Raw genomic sequence first — 27,212 nt, forward strand, 5'->3', positions numbered from 1 at the left:
TCACCATGTAAAAAGCATTGATAAAGGGTCTTCTAAAGTGGTGGGTCTCTCAAAAAAGAGGCCCAGCACAGGAAATCTGGTATGGGGTGTTGTTCTCAGATAGGTGATCTATTGGAGAAGTTTTACATATAATGCACTATATGGCCAAAAGAATATGGACATCTGACCATCACGCCTATGTGAGCTTGTTGGATATCCCATTCCAAAACCGTGGTAGTTAAAATGAAGTTAGGCTCCCTTTTGTAGCAATAACAGACTCCTTTTTTCCATGTGTGATCATATGATCATCCTTAAGGGGATTCTCTGCCCTCTTTTTCACTGATGACCTATCCTCTGGATAGGTCATCAGAAGTTGATGGTTAGGGGTTTGCTGCTCTCGAACCCTGTCCATCAGCTGATCGTCGGTCCCACTGTCCCTACGTGGATAGGAAAGGAAGTGCTTGCTTGAAATCAGTGGGAGAGCTGCACTGCTAGGTCACGTCCTGCTGCTCCCCTGGTCAGGACTAGATGTGATGTCCTGACCAGCAGAGAAGCAGGAAGTGCCGAAGCAGCGTGACACTCCAATTGATTTCAATGAAAGTGAAGCTGGCGCATGCACTTCCTCCACTAACAGCTAATGGCCATGTCCGACCTATCCAGAGGATAGGTCATCAGTGAAGAAGAGGGCAGAAAACTCCTTTTAAATGAATCCTTTTTATAGAGATCTTCCTTTCACATCTTGTGTACATTCATGGGGCTTCGCTAAGCATTGTAGGAGGGAAAAAAATATGCAGCAGCTTTAAAGTGGAGCTTTAACAATAATGTGATTGTTAGTTTTTCACACACTAAAATGTTGCAAGTATTGATCTGAGGTGTAAATAATTCACAAATGAGAGAATGTTAACAGCAGTAAAATGCTCTGTTTTCCATAATTTACTGATAAGAGTACGGACTAATGTGTTTATACGGTGCTGTTACTGTTTAGAGCAACTTTCGACATGCAAGTAGCAACAGCCTGGTGTCCCGAGAGGAACTGATGATAATCTTGTCCAGACTGGAAAGTTTGCACATTCGAGCCTTGTACTTCACTGAGACTCAGCGGCTCACCCTTGGAGAGGTTGGGCTGGAGGACGTGACCATCTCAGGAAGTGGGCGTGCAGCTCTGAATGTAGAGATATGTGACTGCCCACCCGAATACACAGGTGATTCATGCCAGGTATGTTTTCATCTAGTCTGGTTTCTTATCTAATGCTTTGAACTTGTTGACACCCAAATAAACTATTCAATTGGCACTTTCATTCTTGATCTAACACATCAGGTCACTGCTAATACATCAAGTCTACATGTTCAGTATGACCCAAAAGTGTTTTATTTTACAATCTCAGTCAATGTTTACCCTAAAACGGACATAATCATTGCTGGTTACATAGATATCTCATTTCTATAATTGTTAAATGGAACCACTGAGAATATTGACTAATAAACTAGTCTATTAGTAATATATTAAAACATTTGTGGCGGATTTCAGAGTGCACTGAGGACATGGTATTGGGTATCAAGAAAGAAGCCAAAGAACCCCCATGCATTAAACAAGTCCCACTGGGGCTCCCAGGTTTTATAGGATTATTTTGAATTCCTATATCTGTTATCCATCACCAATAGAGATGCACACAATTCCAAATACAGTCTGCAATAAGCCTTACAGCAATGATCCAACAGAATAATATCTACAGAACATAACGTTTAGAGCTCTTTCACACGAGCGTATGCTTCTTTACATTTTCCCGGCCACGCCGTATATTTGCCTGAATGGACATTTTTCCGCGATCACGGCCAGCGTTTTCCCACCCATTCACACAACCTGGAGCGCCGTTTTTAATGAAAAAATACATTGCACCCGGATAACTCTCGCTCACCAAAAATCCTCGGACTGATTTCCAATGTCTATATAGAGGCACCTGTAAGCTTTTCGCAGCATTGGATGCTGCTAAACTGCCTCCCCCTCCCTTTCTTTTTTCAGCTCCAATAGGAGTCTATGGGAGCCGCCAGTGTATATCAAGCAAAAGATAGTTCCAGAACTACTATTTAGTCACCGTATATATATATATATATATATGCCGGCTGTATTTTGGTCACGTTTGTTCCATATTTGATGGTGCAACGTATTGACACGCCATATATTCGCCCATGGGAACGAATGCATTGGAGACCAATGCCTCAGACGGTCGCTTATATCGGTTGGGCGTAAAAACGATGCCTTTTTTATGCTCATGTGAGAGAAGCCTTATGGAGTAAGTTATAACTTTTAGGGCTCAGTCAGACGGGCGTTTTTTCGCGCGATATGCGCATGCGTCCGGCGATTTTATAAAACCATTGCTTTGCAATGGTATCGGACACATGAGCGCTTTTTATGCGCTCGTCCGATAAATTATAGAACAGAAATGGCAGATCGCACCTATCTGCGATCTGCGATTCCTGTTCTCTTCTCTATATGCGCTCAATGGGGCCGCCGACCCCATTGAGAACATATAGTAGACAAATCATTCTCCTCTGCCACAGCTGTAACAGCTGTGGCAGAGAAGAATGATGTTTGCCCATTGAATTCAATGGAGCCGGCAATGCAGCCGGCTCCATTGAAAGCAATGGGCTGCCGGCGATCGCACGATCAGCCGGAAATGTGTAAAAACAAAAAAAAAATATACTCACCTGGTCCCGGCAGACGGAGGTCAGCCGCGGCCGGCCGGCAGTTCTCCTGAACTGCTCTGAGTAGTATTTAAAATCCCCGCCTGCTGAATGAGCTGCCTCTGATTGGTCACAGCCTCACCAATCAGAGGCAGCTCTCACTTACCCTCTTATATTTTTAGGCCCTTCCCGAAAATTCATCATGAGATCGCCCGCAGCCCATTGCTTTCAATGGAGCCGGCTGTATTGCCGCCTCCATTGAATTCAATGCGCTGGACATCTCCGGCCCGTTTCTATTGAAACGTGGCTAGGAGCAGTTTTTTCGGGCGATTTTTCGGCCCCGGTCATGCGATTTGCGGATGCGCATCCGTCATGCGATCCGCAAATCGCGGGAAAAAACGCCCGTGTGACTAAGGCCTTAATGTGTGGAAAGCCTTTGTACATGTCAATGGAGCTGATCATTTCAATTTTATAACAGAAACAATGAATTGAATCACTTGACATTAAAAAAATGTGAAAAATGTAATTCAGACAATCATTTAAGGGAACCTAATGAATAAAGAAAAATATAGGATGGTAACTGGGATGGAAACAGATAGTAAAGTCTTTGCCTCTTTAGTACGGCTTTCAGCAGACAGTAAATAAAGCTGGGAGTGGGATATGGGTGTGCCTCCATGAATGCTCTAAGCAGGCAAGTTCAAACCTTGGCAGTACCACCTTGGACCTGCAGCATGGGAATGGCTGACGTTACTCATGCAGTACATCATTTATAGCACTCCAGCTTTATACTCCTCGGTCAATGTATGTAGTTTGAAACAAATCACTTGACAGATTTTCACTGCCCTGCACCTGTTTTACGGGATCTGGTTCTCACTTAGAGTAAGTTCACACATCGCGGATAAAATCCATGCCAACATATGCACCAAAATGGTCTGCGGATTTTGGTGTGGTTTTGTCCATGACACTGCATGTCAATGAATGACACTCCAACCCATCCCCCTCCCTTCCATTGCAAACAGTCGGAGGGGAGGAGAGAGGCAGGGAGTCGATAAGGGGGAGGAAAGGGGGAAGACAGCTCAGATGGTAGCGTATGTCGACCAGCCGTGAAAACGGTGGCCCATATACGCTCCTGTGAATAAGCCCTTTGGCCTCATTCACACGAGTGTATGCATTTTCACGCTGGCCGCACATGGTCAAAAACCACAATAAAGAAAAATAGCCCCGATCTAATCCCCAAATTAATTAGTGTTTTCTCGTCCATTCACACAAACATATTGCATGAAAAAAATGCTGTAGCGGAGAATTCCGTCGCTCGTAAGAATGGCTTCTATTAGCTAAAGTAGAGCCAGCTGTCTTCTTTTCTCAGCTCCAAAACTCCCTCCCCTCCATTTTTTTCAGCTCCCAAAGGAGTCTACAGGAGACTCCAGCATGTTTTGTGAAAGGATAGGTCAAGATCTATCTTTTGATGCTGCGAGAAAAATCGGCGACTGTAAGTGGTCGGCAATTTAACGATTTTTTTTTGCGCACACAATACGCAGTGAATAGAACCCACTGATTGTAATGTTTTCGTTCACAAGCACATATTTTAAGTTTGCAGTAGAGATGAGCAAGTATACTTGCTAAGGCACATTACTCGAGCGAGTAGTGCCTTAGCCGAGTATCTCCCTGCTCGTCCCTAAAGATTCGGGGACCGGCGCCGATGGTGGGTGAGTTGCGGCGGGGAGCGGGGGGGGGGGGGGGAGAGAGAGATCTCCCCCACCGGGCCCCCAAATCTTTAGAGACGAGCGGGGAGATACTCAGCTGAGGCACTACTCGCTCGAGTAATGTGCCTTAGCGAGTATACTCGCTCATCTCTAGTGTGCAGTTCTGTTGCACAAAAAAATATGCAGCATGTTTTATTTTCCTGCGCATTGCCATTTCAAAAGCTGGGTCCATGATTCCTCTTTGTTTTTTTTCCTGCACACACAAATCTGCACGATTTGCACGTGCAAGACGTATAGTGAAAAAAAAACCTATGTGCAAAAATGCAGCACAAATATGCATACGCTCGTGTGGATCCGGCCTTACACTTCATAATCCTAATGGTTACACTGGCTTTAAATGTTGAAGCATGGAGCAATGTGGATTACCACAACCAGGCATGTATGGGGTGTGTTTATATGGGCTGTTAGCATGCTCAGTGGGTAAATAAAGCAGGTGGTGAAGTTTACCTCAGATTACATTCATTCATGATCTGAATGTTGGCATTGGCATTCACAGTTCTGTGTTCATTGGTACCTCATACTGTAGCACCACTCTTCTTCATCCAGAAGGAGGTGAACTCAGGATTATGGAGCAATAATCTAGAATTAGGCTATGAGTGCACATTGCTGAAATTCTCCAAAACAAAATCCAGACCAAAATCCCAACATGACGTCATTGCGGATTTTGATGTGGATATTCAGTGTTAATTTGTGACTGGATTGGCTTTGACCTAATATTATAAGTGGTTTCTTCAATAGCAATACAAAGTAGCACTTCGTGGCTTCTGCAGTTTCAGAAGTATTCACCCACTTGTTATGTTGGTCGTGTTAAACTATTTAAATTATTCTTGCCTGATTGTTTTTCTCAAATAGCTGAAAGTTTGTAAATTTGGCAAATAAACCTAATTTGCAATGGGGATTGATTAAATTTAATTGCAACTGTATAATCTCTGTGGCTCCATAGTTCTCTGTGAGCCTCTGCAGAAAGGCTTTGCTTTTTGGGGAGAATAGCAGCGTAATATGACAGCTGATGGAACATACTGTGATTTTTCATATGAGGCTTGAGGTTCAGCATTACGACTTCATGTAACTTGGAGGTAAGTACATATAGAAGAAAATGAAAGTTTTCCAGTCACTCAGCTGTTTCAAGCAGGAGCCCTTAGGCTAACTTCACAGAGAGTTGCTGCTCAAATAATGTAGACGTTTAAACATCTATGCTGGTTTTATCCATGTTCTTACTGAAATGCTGACATAAAGAAGTGGTTTACGCTGAGTTGCTGACAAACGTTTCCTTCATTTCCTTCTATGCTTATCAGCAGTGTCTCTCTGCTTTCATGCACTCAGTGGGGTAGGATTGTAAAGAGTGGGTGAGCTGACAGTTTATCCAGTTCATTGGAAGCGAGTCTGTAGCAAGCATCCACTGCTCTTTAAAGTAATTGTCCCCACTAAGCTGTTGATGACGTATCCTCAGTACAGGTCATCAATTGTCTGTGGGAGTCTACTTGGGACTCTTGTCAACTAGTCGTTCTCTGGGTGTATACAGAACATGCTTTTGGTGACCAAGACAACAGCTGATTGGCCAGGATCCCGAGCAGCGGACTTCTGCCAATCAACCATTGATGACTTATTTTGAGAATTGGTCTTCAGTTACGTAAAGGGATTGTTTACCACCAAACTACTGATGTTGCGTCTGATCGTTCTACCTTCTAAGGGTCATTTCACACATAGCTAAATTGTTGTAAAAATAATGCAACAAAGCCCAGTGGGTTTTTATCCATGCTAGGAAAGGTTATCAGTATTATAGTCCCAGGTAACCCCCTTACGTTTTCTGTTTCTATGAAACATGGATGACAACTCAGCTTTTCCAATCTGCTGCATGGAAATCTGCCTCCTCGTCTCTAGAAGAAAGCTTTGTAGGATCGGTCGTGTTTACATCTGACTTAGTTTTAATAGCTTGACCAAAAACAAGGACTCCCTCTCTTTAAGGTAACCTCCATATCCTGCTCCTAGGCTTGTCTTATACTCCTTCTTCATCTAATTATAATATTCCACAGAACTGAACAGGTTAATCAGTAATGCTAATAACTGTGAATGGGGAATATCCAGGTTTACTGCAAGTAGGTGCTGCTTAAAGTGCTGCAAGCTGCTCTTCTATAGCGGCGCCGGGCTGAAAATATGTAGCCCAAAGGAAGTGGTGGCACCAATGACTGATGCATCACACATACATCCTATTTGTCTGCAGCATTACTCAGGCTTACATTACTGTACTAGTGGTCGGGAAATGTCTGAGTCCCACAGGGTGGAGGAGAAGTGTTATCAGGCACACCTTAGATAGGTTACAATATTCTAAAGTGTCAGCCCTTGGGGCCACTCATATTTATTACACAACGTGACTCATGCGGTGGTTGGAGGGGTGGGGCGTAGCTCAGCACCATGCCTGTCTTGTAGCAAGCCTGGATACCTGAGTCACAAGGGCTGCGGTATAAGAAGGATTTGACAAGGTGGATGACAGTTTTGTAAAGCTGGAGGTGCGCAGTGAGGAATGAGTGCTTACTAATATACAGAGAATACCTCGTACAGCAGCCACAGGACTGGGAACTTCAGTATTACCGGGAACATGATTCACCTGATAACCTTCGTAGCTTGCCTGATACAATGTGGGGCAATCGGCATGCAGCAGAGGGTAGAGCTCCTGCAAATACCTCTTAGAATCAATCAACAGCAGAATATCTTGAATGGCCGAGGAAACAATGTGAGTATATGGAGCAATCAGGAGTGCGAGAATGGAAATATATCGATTAAGACTAACAGAATTAATATTACTTTCTTCAGTTCTGCACGAAACCTATACAAGTGTATCAGTGCACAATATATTCTATCTTCATGGTGCTAGGAAATCTTTGTAGCTATGTGGATTCTGATTCCTCGATTTATAAACGTTGTTCACTTTATTTATTTAGTCAGTTCAGTAAACAGAATTATATAGTATAAACTTCTATATAGTACCACAACATCTGCAAGCTTGTTAGTTCCTGGCTGCCTTCTCAGTGAATGTTAGTTTTAGATCATTTCTTTCTATAGCATGAAGAGACTACATTTGTATATAGTTCAGTTTCACTAGTAATATTCCAGCTGCCGAGTCTGTCAGGGCCTGTAGATTCTACCAGCGGCCAAGGATCTGCCAGGGCTCTGCAAGTGAGCGCATGTTCTCTGTGTGGCTCCATTCATTCCCCCACTGTTCTTGTAGTACCTGGGCTGCAGCTCTATTTAATGCATTGTTGCTACCGTTTCCGGACATACAAAGGACACATTGATGAGAATCTATGATGAATTTTAGGCGGTCTATGCTGATCTCTTCCTTATAAGGCATTATAAAACCCAGGTGGATCATTTATTAAAGATGGACTTTCTCTTTCCTCATAATTGAGAGAAATCTTGTGTCCGGGCCCAATTTTCATGGCGTGTGGCAGAAATATTACAAGTTTCTTCTAAAATCATAGGCTAAACATTGGTCATTTGTACATATTTACATATACGTCAGAAAATTAGTATATTGGGCCCCATGTATGCAAAAAGTGTTTCCATTGAGCATTCAGTCAGGCAGCATGCCACAATGGTGTAAAACATATTCAGATGTGCTATTCAATACACGGAGATTCTTCTAAAAAGAAAGGCACATTGAACGGTATATGCTTGTTTTAACGCTGTGGGTCAATGGGCAGCCTTTTGACACAATTTGTCCAGACTATGAAGGTATTGACATACACTTTTTGAGATCTTTTTCCAACGTAGGCACTCAGTTCATCACAGATGTGGTATGAGTTTAGCCTACATCTGAGCATCTAGTACATACACACGTAGACCCGCATATTAGAAGTGAATCATCATTATGGCATCACATTAACATATATATTATGGGAATATATAAACGGCAATTCTCCCATATATGCTAATCTTAATACTGGGAACTTCAAGCTTTAGAAATAGAAGAAATTCTAGAAATACTTGCAGAGCAGAAGGAATGTAAAATCCTCCAGAGCTGTACTTCAGCATTCATCGGAAACATAGAAGTGCCGGTTTTGCAGACAGGTCAGATTTATTGGTCCGATTTGTGTTTTTGCTTTTGATCTTAGCAGTTTCATTTGTATATCTTAATTAAGATCTGATAGCAGAAATATAGCTGTCAGATGTGATGGTAAAACCTTTAGGTTCCTGAGGGTGCATGTGCATCTGCAGACTTTTCACATTACATTGTTATACCGCTATATGGTCAAAATCAAAGTAGTATATTGATGGCACAATGTATGCCGAGTTCTTTGTGAAGAAATCCTCCTTACATCAGATTGGCACAGTGTTTACAAATCTTTAGGCTACCTTATCACTAAACACCGCTCAAACACCGTCAACAACTGCTGAATCGCCAAATGACCGGTCGGCTAATTGACAATTAGGACCTCATGTTACAATTGTCAAAGTTTTTGGAAATTAGATCCTCAGTCAGTAGATTGGATTCAGTGATCCAAAGCAAAACAGCACACATCACAGGCCCAGCTGAATTTTTCCTATCTGGATAAGTTATATATCACTATAAGGCTTTATTCACACAAGCGTGATAAAATGCTGGCCGAAAATCGCGACCATCTGATGCATTGGATTCCAATGCATCAGTTCAGATGGGCGAAGATAGCGCATACAGTGCACATTCCGACTAGCCGCTTTTACACCAGCCAGAAAAGATAGGTCTGGACCTAACTTTTCGGCCAGAATACGCCAGCTGGTCCCATAGACTCCTACGGGAGCCTATGAGAGCTGCTGGAAAAGGAAGGTGGGAGGGAGTTTAGTAGCGGCTTTGCCAAACTCCCTGTCCCTCTCCGCTCCTTGCTGGCTATCAGAAAAGGGACGGGGTGGGGGATTATCGCGCTAGCTCCCGCCCCGTCCCACCCCCTCCCATTGCTGGCAGCCGACAAGGAGCGAAAAGGGGGAGAGAAGGGAGTTTAGCACAGATAAACTCTCTCCCTGCTCAATGGTATTTCGACCTGTGGCATATACTCGCCTGAACCCGGGCCATCTGAACGGGTGCTTAAACGGGAGATGCAGCCGTGACTTGGTCATGACTGCCTCTTGATCATGCATTCTCAGCCGCGCTCTTGCTGTGACGCGGCCGACTGAAAATCACAGCACCCGTGTAAAGGAGCCCTAACCCTTTGGCTGCACTATACTTTTGAGAGCTTTTTGTTTGCTCTGTACTAATTGATCTCGTTAAATTATGACCTATAATGATTCTCTAGAGACTATTTGGCCAATATATTTGTTCTAGGCTTGTTTTTTTGGTTGCTTCTTTTTGGTCACTTCGTTGTCTTTGTTACTGAGAACTTTTTAATGAATGAAATAAAAGTCAAGTATTAATTGGCACAATGTAGCGGATTTTTTGTTTTGGTGGCTCACCTGTCATCATGTATTTCTGTGAATTATGTGGGTACTTTTACTGCCTTTTTTGGCGGGATTTTGGCTTCTTGTAAAATGCATACAATGATAAAGTATCTCTCAGTTTCTACAAAGTGGTCCCACAGAACTAAGCCCTTGGGTGAGGGGACTTTTTGTTTTGGGAACCTTCTTGTAGACGACATGGTCTACTACTAAATGTATATATACTTTTGAACATGCGGAATCCTAATTAATATTTCTTTTCACAGGAGTGTGCACCTGGGCATTATCGGGAGAATCAAGGCTTGTACCTAGGAAGATGTGTCCCTTGCAGATGTAATGGGCACTCCACGCGATGCCATGATGTGTCTGGAATATGCATTGTAAGTTTCATTTCAAGGTATTTTTATTTAAGACTGCTTAGGCTGGGCTAGACATTTTACATCCCAATCACTGTCCATAATACTATACTGAGTAGCTTGAAAACATCCTCAGTATTGATCCAGTGAAGGAAGTCACCAGTGTTTCTTGTGTTAACTGCTGGAAATTCTGAGCAGTTATAGACAAGTAGCTGGTTTTACTCCACAAGGGAATGTTCACACAAGGTTGCATTTTCTGTGTATTTTCCATAGCGGGAAATGCGTAGCTAACCTGCACCAGGATCTGTCTGTGAATTTTGATGCGGATTTGCTGCAGCTTTCACCCCTTGCATTGCAAAAACTGAATTCCATACTCAAATCCACAGCAAACCATTGATATACCACGGATTTATAATTCGCAGCCCAAGTCCGTTCTGCTGTGGATTTTGTACTGAAATTTTCTGCAGAATATAGATGAGATTTTTTACATCTCGTCCGAATGGCATGCTGAAATCTACAACATATACACCCAGTGTGAACATACTGTATATCCTAAAAAAACATCAAAATCTCTTGGGAATTATTTAAAAGGGTTTATCCGGGGACGTAGTTTTGTTCAAAAACACTGGTTCACATGAGAGCCGCAGCTATTCACAGGCTGAAGGCAGCTGGTGATTGGCTACATCAGTCACATGGCCCTATTGTGTGGGACGTCATCGCTGACTCCCTGCCCGTGGCAGCTAAGACCAGCATGCAGATTTAGCCCATTGACAGGGCTATATCCATGCACAGATCTGCAACAAAAAAAGTACAGAGGCAAATACGGATGAAAAATTGATGACCTATAGATGTAATAATACATATATACTAATACATACATACTATGGACATGTTTTTTATACGCTCGTCTGAAACAGACCTAATGGGTAAGTATGCAGTCAGCTGCAACTACATACAGCACAAAGACGTGAAAATTGCTGAAGTGAATGAGCCCTAAACTACAATGAGAATATTATTAATTGAAAATCTATGTGGCCTCTTTTACTCGGGAGTCGTATTTTTCGGCCGTTTGGCATCGCATCCGAAAAATGCATGAACGAAAGAAATCTGCGATCAAGTCGCGTCTAAATCTCGTGTTTTCTTACCCATTCACCGGACAAGTGCGGCATATATATATATACGCCGCAGCCCGGAATTTATCATCCGGGAAGAAATCCTTCAACTGGCTCAATAGAGCCAGCTGACTTACTTTAGCGCTGCTAAACTCCCTCCCCCTCCCTTTGCCGGCAGCTCCCATAGTCTTCTGCAGTGGATAAGCTTTCTGCTGTGGAATTAAGGACGTCTTTTGGAACTATTGTTTTGGATTTCTTACATACAGAAGATGTAATTCCGCAATTAGTCTGTGGAATAAAATGCAAGAAGTTACGCAAGAAAGCATTCTGTGGTTTAAAATGCTACAAAATCCACACCAATTGATAATATCAGCATCTACGTTGCGTCCTGTGGACAATTCCATCCCATGCGAAAGGTCCCTTAAATAGTTGCAGAGCTGGCTAATTATTACTATTTCTTTCCACATGCAGGTAGATAAAACAAGTTTCCTTGTGTTATGTACAGTGTACTAAACACTATTTAAATAGCAAAAAAGGGGCTTCTATTGATCCCTATTCTGCTATGAGCGGATGACTCTGTCTTGGTAACGCAGCTGTTGTAATGAAGTGCTACCCCGGATCTGGCATACAGTACAGTATTATGTGTTGTAGCAGGTCCTATCCTAAGCGGAAGCCCTATGTATACTCACAAGACATGAAAGGTACTGTTGTACCTTGACGCCACCAGAAGTGTTGGATGTAGCCAAATTTTAGGCTGTTTGATAGCCAGGTGATGCCCCCAGTGGCTGATTGGCTGCACTCACCACTCTGGCATTGATGGGCTGAACTTACCCCTCCGGAGCTGCAGAGAGCTTTCCCCGGGAGCTGTGGTGAATGAGCCCAGTGGTGTGTGTTCTCCTCGGCTGCTCCTCTCTCCCGTGCTGCAGATAGTTGTCAGAGGCGGCTGGGGTGAGTGACCCAGGCGGTGGGTGTTCTCCTGCCCTGCTTCTCTCTCCCCTCACGCATGCAGGGGCTCCCGTGTGCTGCCTCTTACCCCCCTGTTTGTTTCTTCAGCGCTGCCGGCACGGGGTGGGGGGTTGGGAAAGTAGGGGACACTTACACAGGCTGCAAGGTCCTGACGGTGGCGCTGCTGGGGAGGTGTACATTATTAGGTGCACATGCTTCTATGTTAATGCCGGCCGGCTGTCACATGAAAGCACTTACAGCTAATAATATACACCTAACAGGAAAACTAACCCTAACACGCTGCTAGGACCTTCTAATAATTCAGTCAATCGGAAGCTAGGGGCGTGATAGGGGCATTTCTTCATGCAAGCCCTGTCAAACCCCTTGCTTCCGGTGGCGTCAAGGTACAACAGTACCATCATGAAAAAGGGGCTCTTTAAAACATGTGCAACTTATAATACTGGTGTCTTCTTATGTGATAGAACGGCCTTTGGGTCCTCTCAGTCATTAGGGCCCCGGTGTGATTGCTCTGCACCCCCTATACCTTCACAGCTGGATAAATTGTCAGTAATTGATACTTAATTTATACATCATTAAAAACAATTAGCTGTTGTTGGAACTAGTATTTGCTGGAGCTGTCAGATCTCCCGGTAATGTGCTTCCAGCATGGGAGTTCAGTAGTTTGCAGAGTTAGCAGTTCAGTATAGGGAGTGGCTGTACGTTGCTGCACGGGACAAGCTGCTACAGGATTGTGCTGCAGTAGTATGCGGGACACATAATATCAAACTATGAGAACAATCAGTAATTCTGGATGTCCTCATGTCTTAAAAAGGAAAAATATGACTACACTCATGATATGTGGTCTGGAACATAACCATTACATTAGTACACAGCTATTAAATAAGAACATAGCAATTACAACTATGGTGCCTACTAAAATAACACTACTGCATACAATGTTCTGTAGTTGTTCTAACTTGTGAACTTAACATAAACCAGATGTTCTCCAATATATAGAGTAGACGGCTTGTAAATGGTTTATCATGTTACTAAAGGGGAAGCAGGTTATATACCAATGCAAATGGGAATATGAGGAAACTATACAGTAGCACATATCAGTAGGCTCACACCTCCATTATGTATTCTAGTTTCCTACTAGGCCATTGGAGCAGGAAAGCAAAATCTGTCTAATGACAGAAACAAGCAGAGCGAGATGGACCCCAGTGAACATAATGAGGTCCATCTGGCTTGTGTCCTGACCTTCATCCTCTCCACGATATCACCATCTCAACTCCTGGCATCAGCGCTTACATCATGAGTGTTATGCGCTCACATCCTGGGCGCCATGATGCCAGGAGTTCACTGTGACTTCTGATTTGGTTGCAGCGGTCACCTGGCTTCCGGCGGCCATTCATGGACAGAGACAAGGACAGGGCAGCGGAAGCGGCTTAGCTGCATCCGGGGGCTGAAGATAGGTGAGTATACTGTCTCTTTTATTGTTTTCTTACCTGCCCAGCCTTTTAAAAAAATGTTTGTTCTAACCACACAACTCCTTTAGGACTTATTTAAACGAGCGCATAAGGCGTGTTTTTATGCCCGACCGTATATACGTGACCATTGGTTTCCAATGTATTCGTTCACACGGGTGATTATACGGCGTGTAAAAACGGCGACCTGCTGAAAATAGAACATACGCGACCGAAATACGTCCCGACGCATATACAGTGGCCAAAAAGATAGTTCTAAAAGTATCAGCAATACAAAATACACTAACTAGCTCTGGCTGTGATCGCCGGAAAACGTCCTAGCCAGCGATTATACACTACAAACGTAAATACGCCTGCGCTCGTGTGAATCCAGCCTTAAGGGGATTACCATTTTAATCTAAATAGGTCCAAAATTCAGCACTCAATTATTTCTTAATAGATCCTTAGGCGTCTTTCAGATGAACATATTTCAAATCCATATTTGATCTGTGGTTTACGGATCATGATAGGAAGCTAATGAAAATCTATGAGAGTTGCAGGGAGTCAGCAGGTTCTCCTCTTTAAACTATTTCTATGTAAGGGATTTGGAACTCTGTATCAGAAAAAGAAAGCGCCTATCTATATAAAGATAGATTTAGAGATTGTCATTTAATGGGGTTGTCTGACACTTTTACTGTTGATGACTTATGCTCATCAATAGTTAATCGGTTGGAGTCCGCTGCTCGCGATCTCCACCAATCAGCTGATCGCTGGGCCCACTGTCAGTGCGGACAGTGCTGGGTAGTCAAAGTCTTGGAAAACCCCTTTAATTTTGGACATGAAATGACATCATAAAAAAGTGGAGATTCACTTAATCCTTTCCAATCCACTGTCTGACGTCTGAAGACATTATGATTTAAGGCTGTACAGCTCCGATGTTGGAAGATGTCCGTCGGGGTTACTGTATATTGCCAGCCTCTCTACTGTCGGAGCCTATCCAATGTGCCACCTCATGCAGTACTGGCTTTAGCCAGCAGATAGCGCCGTTGTATAACGGCAGAAAAAGAGTAAGCCCCCTAGGAAAACCAGGATGCAAATTGGATTGGAAAGGGTTAAAGGTAATTTACCACGTCACCTGCAGGAGTGTTCAGGGATGTTGTGCAGGTAAAGTGATGCTTGTGATGCATAATCCTGAAGACGGGTGCACAAATTATCACTTCTCATTTTTGCATGAATACGGTACAAACAAGCCTGGGTGTCAAACAGTGTCACTGTAGTAACAGCAAAATGCCCGTATTTTGTGTACCTTTGTGGACACTGGTCATAGAGGATAGACGTGTTGGAGGGCAGATGGAGAAAATGGGTTCATACCTAGATGTATGTTTCTGGTAATGCATTGTCCTTCACCTAATTTGTTCCCCATATATATATATATATATATATATATATTTAAACTAATGCAAAAGAAACGTAGATTTGTGTTCTGCAGCCACTTTCCATTATCTGCTTATTAACAAGTAGTTTTTAGAAATATGTCAAACTGCATTACACTAATATTCATTTATGTCTATATACATAGAATTGCCAACATAACACAAAGGGTGACCATTGTGAACTGTGCAAAGAAGGCTACAGTGGGGATGCCACCCAAGACTCATGCACTTTATGCCCTTGCCCTCTTACCGTGGCTTCCAACAAGTAAGTTAACCCATGTCTTGATGTACTTCTTACACATCAGTTCTCTAGTTAACGGAGTGGAGCAGATGCCTCAGTGCATACAAGAGGACAGCGACTTTATTAGAGATAGCCTATCCAGTGTATCACAGTCTTACAGACTCCCATATACCATACAAAAATGTACATGTTTTTTCTTTTTACAGAAAATGTTGCTTTCTAGGAATGTTAATGTATTTTCTTTGTAGTTTTGCAACAGGATGTTCTGGAAGTGGCAGAAATCTGAAATGTTTCTGTAAGCCTGGATACACGGGGTCCAACTGTGAAGGGTAAGTTTACAATGCTGCCTAATAAAAAATGGGCATTTGTTTCTTTATAAAGATTCACTACGTTTTTTCTTAACCAAATGTCTATAGTCACATGTGTCTTACAGCATAACGTTTACATGTAGATCTTCTCTGTTCTGTATGTAGATGTGTACAAGGTTATTATGGAAATCCTTTAAGGCTTGGCGGCAAGTGTCAACCATGTAACTGTGGTAACAATGGCCAGTTGATAAGTTGTGACCCTCTAACAGGAGGTAAGAATAAACATCAAGGTCTCTCTCCAGTTTTTCCTCATTGGTATAACTAAGGCCTGCCCAATGTATGGCCAAGATGCAACGAGTGTCTCACCAAATAATCTCTGGTGGCCCGCAAAATGTCACATCACATAACTGATGTCAAGAAAGGTCCTTTAGGCCAGAAATGACTTGGACCTGGCGTTGAACAGGGACAATCAGGGAGTGCAGCCACACACAGAGCTGACGTCCGCTATTCCCTTCCTCGCTGCGTGGCTGAAATGATCCTAGTCACTTGACTGTGATTTAGGGAAGGTCCTTTAGGTCTCCAGAATCCTACTGCTACCTTGAGCAAGACTGAGCAGAAGCTGTGAGCACTCCGGGGACTTAAGCCTGGCCTTGAGCAGGGACAAAGTGCATGCAGTCACATACACAGCTGATCCCCTCTATGACTGTGCCACTAATCCTGCTCTCCCCAGCTCTATCACTGGTACCACCGGCACGTTTGGGATCCATATCCTTTAGTCCCAGGAGTAATGTCGCACCTAGCATAACTGAAGAAGGGGCTGACCCCAAAACGCGTATCCTATGCTGGTTTTTAATATACTTAATAAAAGAGAAGTTGAATAGTACATCCTACATCCTCGCACATATCCACTAGTCTTTTCCTTGAGTTTTTCACTCCCTCACTGTACAGACACCCTCCAAATTACATGAGTGTCTGACACCCTCTCCAAGATAAGCCGTTCAGTATTAACTACATGAGAAACAATAAGAAAACCTGCAAAATGTTACAACTTTTACCACTTAGCAAAGCAGTTTGCAAAATAGTTTAATCATTATCTTTAGGACTCATACCCACAGATGGAACAGAATATGCCTTCGGTCTTACGCACGGGAATCCCACGGGGATAAACAAAAAAGTCCCTGCTGGCAATTGCGGAAAAATGTGCTTTTTACCACGTTGTTCCGCAGCCTCCATTAATACTATATTAAGGGAGACCTCACGCCGCGGAAAAATGCAGTAAAATAGAACATACCGCAATTTTTTTCCTGCTGCGTAAATCCGCAGCAGAATCCCGCATGTGAGGACTGAACTATTAGGTTCATTAGAAGCTAATAGCTGCGTTATTCTGCCGCATATTTACACCACGGGGAATGCAGCATAAATCCGTCGGTGACCATTAGCCCTTACCTACAAAGTAAGCTGCTAGAAACCTATTTTAATTTTGGCCCCTATCTGCTGCCAAGTTGTGCCAGGCCTGGTATAAATAACTTGTAACAGAATTTCAGGCTGCATGCTCAATAATTCTGTTGCAGACCACAAGATGGCTTTCCTTCTCTATCCGCCTTATGGGGAGGGGTTAAGCTCTTGAATAGACTATTCTGTATAATTAATTCTTTAACTAGTGTGAACGGATACTAGATACAAATCCAGTACTGTTATAATGTGTAGTCATTGCTTTTGTGTTACAGAATGCCTGGATGATCCCAAAGACCGAGAAAGTGATGACTGTAAGTCTTAAGACATTATAAATGTATCACTACAAAATAGAGTCTGCGCCCCCAATATAATCCATTGGGAAACTGTGAAATATCTGATATCTTTCCTGCATGATTATGTAAGGCTGGCCAGTGTAGCATGGCTGGGCAAGAAGGAGTAGTCACATGAACAGACTGTATCTGCTTTTGGAAGACTCTGGTCTAGATATGAAATGATCAGATTCCTTACAGATTGTATGTTGTTTATCTGATATGTACGATTTTTTTTTTAGTTTTTTTATATTTTTAGTTTTCATTTTTTCGTGATAAATATCTGTCATAATGAATTTTTTAATTTCGGTGTTAGAATAGATTAAAAATTTAGTTCTACGTTACATAAAATCTCCCATCTACTAGTACAGCAAAAACTGAATATAAATATCTGGAGAAGGCTTCTAGTTCTGTAAGCCATAGATGGACTTGGTACACATTTTTTAAGATTATGTTAATAATTTAGCAAACTTGAGACTTTAGCAGTCACACGGTGTAAAAGAAATTGGTAAACTGAAAAAATGAATTCCCTAGTCAGTTTAGGGGTCAGTTCAGATCTTGCTTTTGGCTTACATTTAATGCAAACATTAGCAAAAGCTCCTGAAATATGTGTTAAACAGAGGCTGTGATGGATGTAATAATAGTGGTATTTGTCACCCATAGACTAATATGGCATCAATTTAATAGATACATTGTGAGCTTTTTTATGAAGATCCTTTAAGGCAATGCCCCTATAACCTTAATTGCTCTGTTGCCCATAGGCTCTAATAGTATCTGCTTTACTGATGAGTTAAAAAAACCAATTGAAAAACTTATGATATATCCATTAAATGGATGTCTGTGGAAGATATCATATAGTGGTATCTGTCACCAATATGCTAGTATGGTATTTGTTTAATGGAAGCATGTTTTACAGGATGTTACAGGATAGAATAGTGTAGGCTACTATGCTGTCTCATACCTTTTTTTGGCGATGTACTAAAGTATACCAGCCAGGCAGAAGCCAAAAAGAAAATTCTTTTGACCTTCATCTGAATAATGAAGCCCTAACAACATGTTTATCGTGTTCATCGGCGAGCTTTGATGGCGTACATACTAATCATAAACAAAAATCAAGATGTTAACAACTTTTTATATGGGATGTATGTGAGAAAGAGATCACAAGGGGGTGATGAGTAATATCTTAGGAGAGAGGTCAAGCAGCTAGTATGCCCTAAATCCGAGGATCTCAATCTGTGGTCCTTATACTTCAGGGAGTATATAACATGTCTGTAGGGGCATCTCAAGCTGTGTTTTCAGAAAGCAGCTTCATGTATAATGATAACCTTGGGATACTTTGATGCAGTTTACATGGAGTAAGGGGAAATATTAAGAAAAATTTCCCTAAAACATACAACACAGATGACCAATAAAGCAGGGAGCCTTAAATGAGTTTTCTGGGAATTTACTCTTGATGACTTATCCTTAGGATAGGTCATTAATAGTTGATAAGTTGGAGTCCACCACTCGGGATCTCCACCAATTCTCTGACCTATTGTCAGTGCAGCCAAGCCGGATGTCCACATTAGGTTCGCAGCTAGAAGTGTTATAGAAGGCATTGTTCCCATTGATTTCAGTGGCAATAATGGTTTCTAGTGCACTTCTGGCTTTAACCACAATGTGGACATCCGGCCCTGCTACACTGATAGCAGGCCCAGGGTTCAGTAGTTTGGTGGGGATACCGAGCAGTGGACCCCTGATGATCAATTTTTGATGACCTATCCTGAGGATAAGTCATCAATAGTAAATTCCTGGAAAACCCCTTTAATCCAATGCAAGGAGGGCCACACACATATTGTAGAAGACACTATTTTTTTCTAGTCACATAGGCTTTCATGTGTTCATGATAACCTGTCTGCAATTGTTTATCTCCAGTATGTGACAGCTGTGCTGATATTCTCCTCATGGATTTAAGGACTATAAGTAATGAACTCAACCTAATTAAGGCAGAATTGCAGAGCATCAATGTCAACAGCCAGGCACTGGAAAAGATTAGAGCTCTGGAAGCCCGCATCCGAGAAGTAAAAGTAAGTCTAAAAGTGTTCGACCCATCATTCTTTCTGCTAATTGCCATCTGTATGTAATATGTGATTTTATGCTAAATCCCTCCATACCAGTCAAACCTGTGCCATTCGTTTTTCATTGTCTACTGCTCTCCCAGCCCTATGACCCACCCAGATGTACAACATGAAACACATTAGATTACAATATAACAGCAGTGTTTGTTTTTTTACTTTACTTTCCGGTTACCATACTGTATAATTTTCTCGTTTTATATTGTTGGTTAACATTTTGCTAAATTGCAGAAGTAAACGGTGAAATACAGTACATACTCTTACTATACAGTATATACTCCTACTATACAGTACATACTCTTACTATACAGTATATACTCCTACTATACAGTACATACTCTTACTATACAGTACATACTCTTATTATACAGTATATACTCTTATTTTGGAGAACTCTGTATACAAGAAACTAGAGTTGAGCGAACATACTCTGCCGAGCTTGATGCATTAGCATACTCGATGGTGCTCGTTACTGGAACGAGCATCAAGCCGTGTTCGACCCCGCCCCAGTTTTTGGCTCCTCCCTAGAGTGATGTGCCTGTTTTGGCCCCTCTCCGCCGCGACGCAGCGCGCATCATTGCCAATTTTTTGTCTGGCTGGCTGGAGAGAGAGAGACTCAAATAACGCGGACTCGAGCATGTGGGTGCTCGCTCATCTCTACAAGAAACCTATACAAATCTTACTAAGAGTAATATATTTATATTGCAGCAAGAATGTGACAATTATAACCGTAAGCACGCAAGTCAGCAGCTGAAGGTGGACAGTATGAACACAGAAACAAATGCTCTCAAGCTGCAGATAGCAGGTCTGCTGAAAAAGGTAAGCATGATATAATATAATGACTAGACAGGGAGTCTAAATGCTAAAACTGTACTTGGGAACTCCACCTAATTTCCAATGACCTCCACTTACTGTTTAAGGCTTTTTTTGATTAGGATAAATTTCTTAATAAATCTTTATTGCAGTCAGAGCTCCATTTTTCTGGTACATAGTTGAAAATATCCAGCATTGAAATAGATATGAAAGTTAACACTTTGGCTGCTCACTACCTTCACTTGGACTTACGGCATACTGTGTTATTATACAATTCAATATATAAACAGCTCCCTCTAGTGGTGGGTGTAAGCAGCTGGAATCTTTTACATTTGTGATAGTGCAGAGAATTTGAAATTCTGTATCACTAAAAATTAGGCTCCAACCACTACAATTGGTATGTTAGTACATGACAGATACGCTGCATGTTAGGAAGGAAAATATTCAGGCTGCAGCCGTCATATGGGTCAAGACATCATCGCTGGAGGACAGGAAACTGGCAGAGTAGTAGGCAAGACTTTGCAGGAGAGCGGGGAGAAAGTGAGGAAACATTTTTTCTATTTAAGGCGACCCTGGAGAAACAAAGATGGCTGAACTAGCTTCTGTGACTACCTGATGGACACTACACCTGCTTTGATTAACCCGTGCGTCTCACGTGAGCATTACTAGCAAGTAGAAGCAGCATGTAGTTGTACCAATGCATACTAATGTACAATGTACATAAGGTAGCTAGAGAAGCTGTTCGGCCATCTTTGTTTGTCCAAGCCCGGATCGTCACTTTAAACTGTCCCGCATGTGAAGGGACCTGAACGGCAATACCAGATACAGCCCATGGACAGTCGTGGCGCTGTTTCTCGCTAAACACTTTTAAGTGCAATAGCTACCTTTGTAATGGCCCTTGTACACGAGAACTGCACGGTTTTCGTTTGCCCAAGCGAACGAGTTGGTGATGTCATCACCAGTTAGTTCGTGCTCATGCAGCACATTGAGGCAGTAGATTATTGTTGAGAATTATGAACGTCTCATTCAGTGTTTCACATTCCTATGTAACAAGAAGTGGACGAGCCAGCGATGATTTTTATGTCATTCAGTCGTTGGCTCGCATTTTAACTGAACAATCATCGTTTACTTTCATCCGTTGGAACGATTTTTAATTGCTACGTCTAAACGCACCCTTAGGGTGCATTCACACGAACGTATATCGGCTCGGTTTTCACGCCGAGCCGATATACGTTGCCCTCATCTGCAGGGGGGGGAGGCTGGAAGAGCCCAGGAGCAGAAACTGAGCTCCCGCCCCCTCTCTGCCTCCTCTCCACCTCTCTGCACTATTTTCAATAGGGAGAGCCGGGGCGGGGCTAATTCTCGGACCTTAGCCCCGCCCCCATCCCGCCTCCTCTCATTGAAAATAGTGCAGAGGGGCGGGGAGGAGGCAGAGAGGGGGCGGGAGCCTCAGTTCCTGCTTCTGGCTCTTCCAGGCTCCCCCCGCTGCAGATGAGGAGGACGTATATCGGCTCGGCGTAAAAACCGAGCCGATATACGTTCGTGTGACTTCACCCTTACTCTCGCTATCTCTAACCGACTATCACATAAGCATTTCTATGTTTTACGTTTTTTCTTTCAGGCTGAAATGAATTCTAAGAAATATGAAAGCATCATGATGAATGTTGATGACACCTCCCGTAACGTCAGTCACATGTTGGTGACCATAGACCTCCTCATAAAGAATATTAACAGTAGGTCATTTGTGAACTTTGTGGATCATGTACGGTCCAGTAGCCTCGTAGAAGAGTAGATTCTCTGACAAACTCCGGATTCCATAGAATATGTACACAAGGAATAAAAACTATGTTTATGAAATGTCCCATCTTAAGCACTAATCATAGTCCTGTTTTAAAGGACTAGTTCTTACTTTTGACTATTCCGAGGATTTATTGGCGTTTTGCACTTCAGCCTTAAAGGGAATCTTGTCACCTACTTTTAACCCTATAATCTAATCTTATGGGCTGAAAGTAGGTAACTTGTAGAGACCGGGGATGTACGTTTTATAATTACCTCCCACATCGTTCCACCGGTGTACATTGCCAAACGTTGCAACTTTTTTCTGTAAGTTGAGTTGCACCAAAAATTGCAACTTTTGTATGCCAAGTTTTTTTTTATATATCCCCTCTGTGTTCCTCCTTTTGACCTGATCAATAGATTTGCCTTTAACTGTTTTTGTATTTGTAATTTGTGTTTTTTTGAACTTTTTTTTATTAGCATTTTAGGGAAAACATACATGGGTGTACTTTAACTGCTACTCAAAGTTCTGATCATATAACATACAATTCTGTTACATAAGCGTTTTCACCTTTAATTTTCTTGTATTTTTATTTTCACCACCTTTTAGGCTACAGTATAAATTAAGGATTGCTTTAGAACATAGCCATGCACAGTGAATCTTAAAGGGGTATTAGTATTTTATTCATTCATGTCCGAGATGAGAATATCCCACAATATGCCCTAGCCAGGGTGGCTGGCAGTACAGAAACTGCTGAGCTGGCTTTTCAATGTTGTTTCTGTAACTCCCCTAGAAGTGAATTGGAGTTAAGAAAACAGTAGACCACAGCTATTTCCATACTTTTGACCACCCTTGGCCATAGGTCAAGCAAGTTCAGATGTTGAGATAGTTATGGGTCGCAGAGGTGGGGCCTGCAATATTAGTCTTTTATGGTTAATCCAGTTAATACTACATAAAAGTCCAAGATGGGAATATCCCGTTAAGGGTTATCTCCAGCATCACAACCATTTTTTATTGCTCCATTGTATCCAAAGTCTAAATTAAGAAGCCTCCATTATTTTGTGTCTGCAGCTCACATGCATGTGTAATGTGATCCTGCATTCTGTGCTAAATATTACCATCCATCTGCCCCCTACTTATTAGTAGTCTACCATATATACTGCATGTTACTATGAGGTAAGGGATATATGGAAGGGAATGTAACCGCTGGGTCAGACTGCACAAGGTTTGCTTGTATAGATGCACAATTATTGTATATTATGTATTTAGTTGATAGTCGCTCGTACTATATCTTTATGGACCTCCCTATAGACATCCTTTGTTGCACTGTTCTCATTTAAAGCACTCAGATATAGCATTTTAATTAATGATTGTGTTTATCATTTGTTGTCTATTTTTTTAGTTCTTATTGAGAATGCTGGGAAAGTACAAGGTGGTGCAACGGGCCCCGGGGAAGTATCTAAGAATATGGAGGAAGCTCAGCGAATGCTCAATGAAATGCGAAAACGCAACTTTAACGCACAGAAGAAAGAAGCAGAATTTGAGAAGGAAGAAGCCAAGTCTTGTAAGTTTTGATGCGGTGTCTCATCTGTCCAGTACTTGGAACTACAGGATCTACTGTAAATCACATATTCCCTAAGATCCTGCATTTATGCCATTCAGTAATTATAGGAGTTTTTAAGTATAGTTAATGAACAGTGTAGTGAAGGTGCAAATAATCCCAATATTAACCTTATTTTATGTATTATTAGTGCTCAACCGGGTGAGGAACCAGTTCCAGAAACACGGAGATCAGCATAGGACCCTAATACGAGAAATCAACAAGTCACTAAAGGACTATGAAGAAAAATTACATGATCTCCGAGATGCAATGGTTGAAGCATCTGGACAAACTAAGCAAGCAAATGACTTGAATAAACAAAATGCGATGACCCTCGAGGATATTAAGGTAGTAATTATGTCTTTACGGTGACAGCTCTTGTGATATGTATCCTTGATTTCCTTTTAGTACATGATTACAAGTATGTCTTTAGGGTGCAGTAGAATGGATGCTTTCTTTGTGTTCCTGTTTCTCCCCCCATTTTGCTGATTCACCAAACGTTGACGATAGGCAGGCAAAGAAGATTCATTGGGCAGATCGATAAGACTTGTTTAAGATTCACTTCATTGACTAAGGGCCCTTTTCCACGGGCCGAGAAATCAATCATATTCCCGCAATCAGTGAGAATCTGAATGATCATCGTTCAGTCTAAATGCCTGCATGACTGAACGAGGACAGATAAATTCGTTTATTCATTCAGTTTCTGCATGCGGAAACTGAATGACAGTCGGCCCATGTAAACAGGCAGTCATTTATCTATGATCAACTGCCTGTTTACTGTGAATGGAGGTGGGTGGCCGGAACGATCCCTGCAAAACACAACTGCATCATTAGGCAGCTGTTCATGTTATTTTGTCAGTTTGTTACGTTTGTACAGGCTGTGGAAACAGCGACCTACACAAGCGCAACCTCTAAGGCCTCATGTCCACGGGGAAAATCAGGCCCGCTACGGATTCTCCATGGAGAATCCGTAGCGGGTCCCTTCTGCCCCGTGGACATGAGGGCTGAAAATAAGAATAAACTTACCCGCAGCAGACCGGGCAGATCTTCTCTCCTTCGCGGACGGATCTTTCTTCGGCCGGCGGATGTGCTCGGCACGTCCGCCGGGCCGAAGAAAGAAGATCCAGACGGGAAGAAGAGAAGATCTGCACGGTCCACTGCGGGTAAGTTTATTCTTATTTTAGGTCTCCCGCGGATCCGGACGGCTTCCATAGGCTTCAATAGAAGCCTGTGGGAGCCGTCCCTGCGGGAGACCCGCACCTAAATGGAGCATGTCCTTTTTTTTTCATGCTCCATATTTTTTTTTATTCACTTTTATTGACCATCCGCGGGTATTTATCTACCCGCAGGTGGTCAGTGCATCCCTATGGGGTGCGGATCCGCGGGCGGGAGAAAAGTTAAAATCCGCTGCGGATTTTAATTCTTCTTTTCCCTGTGGACATAAGGCCTAAAGCTGAAGGGAAGCAAAAGGACATAATACACACCAGGTGTCTGCCCACCCAGAACCTCGTGCATACAGAAACAGGACATAGTTTAAATGTCCACACTCACAGACGTAAGGGACACATTGTAAAACATCACCCATCTGACGGAGTAAAGGATATCCGATGTCTGGAACCACATCTGACAGGGGTAACGGAGTAGGGCCCACATACCATGCAAACAGGAGAATCAGGTGTCCAGACCATCTTCAGGGAGAGTGTTGGCTAACAATGTAAGAAAGCATAGAAACATAGTATATAAGGCCGAAAAAAAACCACATGATCATCCAGTTCAGCCTATTACCCCCCCAATGTTGATCCAGAGGAAGGCAAAAAAAAACAAACACCAAAGTTCTGAGAGGGAATGGATAATGACCAGCACCCTCTAGCAAGAGGAGCTGGTATTTATATATACAGATGCATGGTGACTGGCTGACTAGATAAATCCACACCATCAGCAAGCCAAATCGCCCACACCTGCAGCAGTGTACTCCTGGATACCCCTCGCACTACAGGTCCCAGGAGCACGACATGACACAGTTTAAGGCCATAACTATTGAGCCATGTTGTAGGCATTGAATACAGTGAATCATCTAAAAAATTCTTTGGTAGATCTCTATAATGGGGTGCTTCATTTATAAATGGAGAAGGGGATTCTTTAATTCCAAGCATAAACACTAAAACTATAATACCTTCTGTTTTTCGTGTCGCTATCACAGATTTCAGTTTGTTTTTTTGCTTTGATTAATGTATGCTTAAATATTACAAGTGCTGAAGTTGCTCCATTGAATGGATTCAAATCTGGTTGTCCTACTGTGATCTTGTTGATGACAATTGTATCATTGTGTTGGTTCTAGAAAAGACTTGATGATTTAAAAAGACAAGAAAAAGAGGCAACAAACCATCTGAAGGCAGCGGAGACCAAACTGGAGCAGGCCAAGAGTATTGTGGAGTTACTAAAGAAAAGTAAAGAGGTACATCACAGAAATCCGTGTTTGTTATATATGTATATACAGCGGCTATATCGTATTTATCTACCATAGTATTTAGTAGAAATGTGTTCTGATGGTGTAATACACATTTAGATGATATGGAATAAACTGTATGTCTAATATAGTATAATATTTCATAATACCTAGAAGGCTTCGTTATGGGAGCAGAAAATGTAACCCACTGGCTGGACCCATCTGTCATATAATGGAATCAAATGGACCCCATTGACTATAATGGGGTCTGTTTGATTTCCGGTGGGCTGTCCAGTATTTTCCCAGAGTGTTTCAATATGGAAGTTAAAGATGTCTTACTAGGCTAAAAAAGGCTTGGTGAAAACCTTGTAGTGACGACCATATCGGCTGCTACCCAACTTTCCGAGGATCAGAATGGCTGAATATACGATTCTGTTGCGTAATTGAAATAACAGCCCTGATAATGTCTCATGTTCTGCTTTAAATGAAAGGAATACACCAAACTGGCTGCGCAGTTGTATGGCGCCGAGCGAGAAGTCACTGAGAAAGTTACCAATGTCTCCAAAGCAGCCAGTAAGGAGCCTTTGGTGATCATGGCGGAAAAACACGCTCAGTCTCTGCTGGATCTGGCCAATGAGCTGCAGGAGTAAGTACTGTAGGGTTATGTTTGTTCTGTAAGCTACACTCACCTACTTGCACATTATGTTTTCAGGTCGGCACTACAGACTGAAGTTTTCTGTAGCCAAAACTAGCAGTAGATCTTAAACACAGGAGAAATCTAAGTATTTCCTTAAAGGGGTTGTCTCGCGCCGAAACGTTTTTTTTTTTTTTTCCATAGGCCCCCCGTTCGGCGCAGGACAACCCCAATGGATGTGTTAAAAAAAAAACATATTACTTACCCGAATCCCCGCTCTGCGACGTCTTCCTTCTTCCTACTTCTTCCTTCACCAAGATGGCCGCCGGGATCTTCACCCACGATGCACCGCG

General features: G+C 42.4%; 1 protein-coding gene across 1 annotated transcript in view; it reads left to right on the top strand.

The window, feature by feature from the left end:
* The window catches only part of LAMA3 (laminin subunit alpha 3), a 205,905-nt gene that overhangs the window by 131,850 nt on the left and 46,843 nt on the right, over nucleotides 1-27,212 (top strand). Inside the window, exons 40-52 of the mRNA XM_066578034.1 lie at nucleotides 965-1,195; nucleotides 10,097-10,210; nucleotides 15,289-15,407; nucleotides 15,632-15,712; nucleotides 15,857-15,963; nucleotides 17,419-17,457; nucleotides 19,390-19,541; nucleotides 20,298-20,408; nucleotides 22,024-22,135; nucleotides 23,582-23,743; nucleotides 23,931-24,127; nucleotides 26,118-26,234; nucleotides 26,717-26,871. Of these exons, the coding sequence (XP_066434131.1) occupies nucleotides 965-1,195; nucleotides 10,097-10,210; nucleotides 15,289-15,407; nucleotides 15,632-15,712; nucleotides 15,857-15,963; nucleotides 17,419-17,457; nucleotides 19,390-19,541; nucleotides 20,298-20,408; nucleotides 22,024-22,135; nucleotides 23,582-23,743; nucleotides 23,931-24,127; nucleotides 26,118-26,234; nucleotides 26,717-26,871 (1,697 nt within the window). The remainder of the gene's footprint in view (nucleotides 1-964; nucleotides 1,196-10,096; nucleotides 10,211-15,288; nucleotides 15,408-15,631; nucleotides 15,713-15,856; nucleotides 15,964-17,418; nucleotides 17,458-19,389; nucleotides 19,542-20,297; nucleotides 20,409-22,023; nucleotides 22,136-23,581; nucleotides 23,744-23,930; nucleotides 24,128-26,117; nucleotides 26,235-26,716; nucleotides 26,872-27,212) is intronic.

This window comes from Eleutherodactylus coqui, chromosome 9 (assembly GCF_035609145.1).
Source record: "Eleutherodactylus coqui strain aEleCoq1 chromosome 9, aEleCoq1.hap1, whole genome shotgun sequence".
Classification (NCBI taxonomy): domain Eukaryota; kingdom Metazoa; phylum Chordata; class Amphibia; order Anura; family Eleutherodactylidae; genus Eleutherodactylus; species Eleutherodactylus coqui.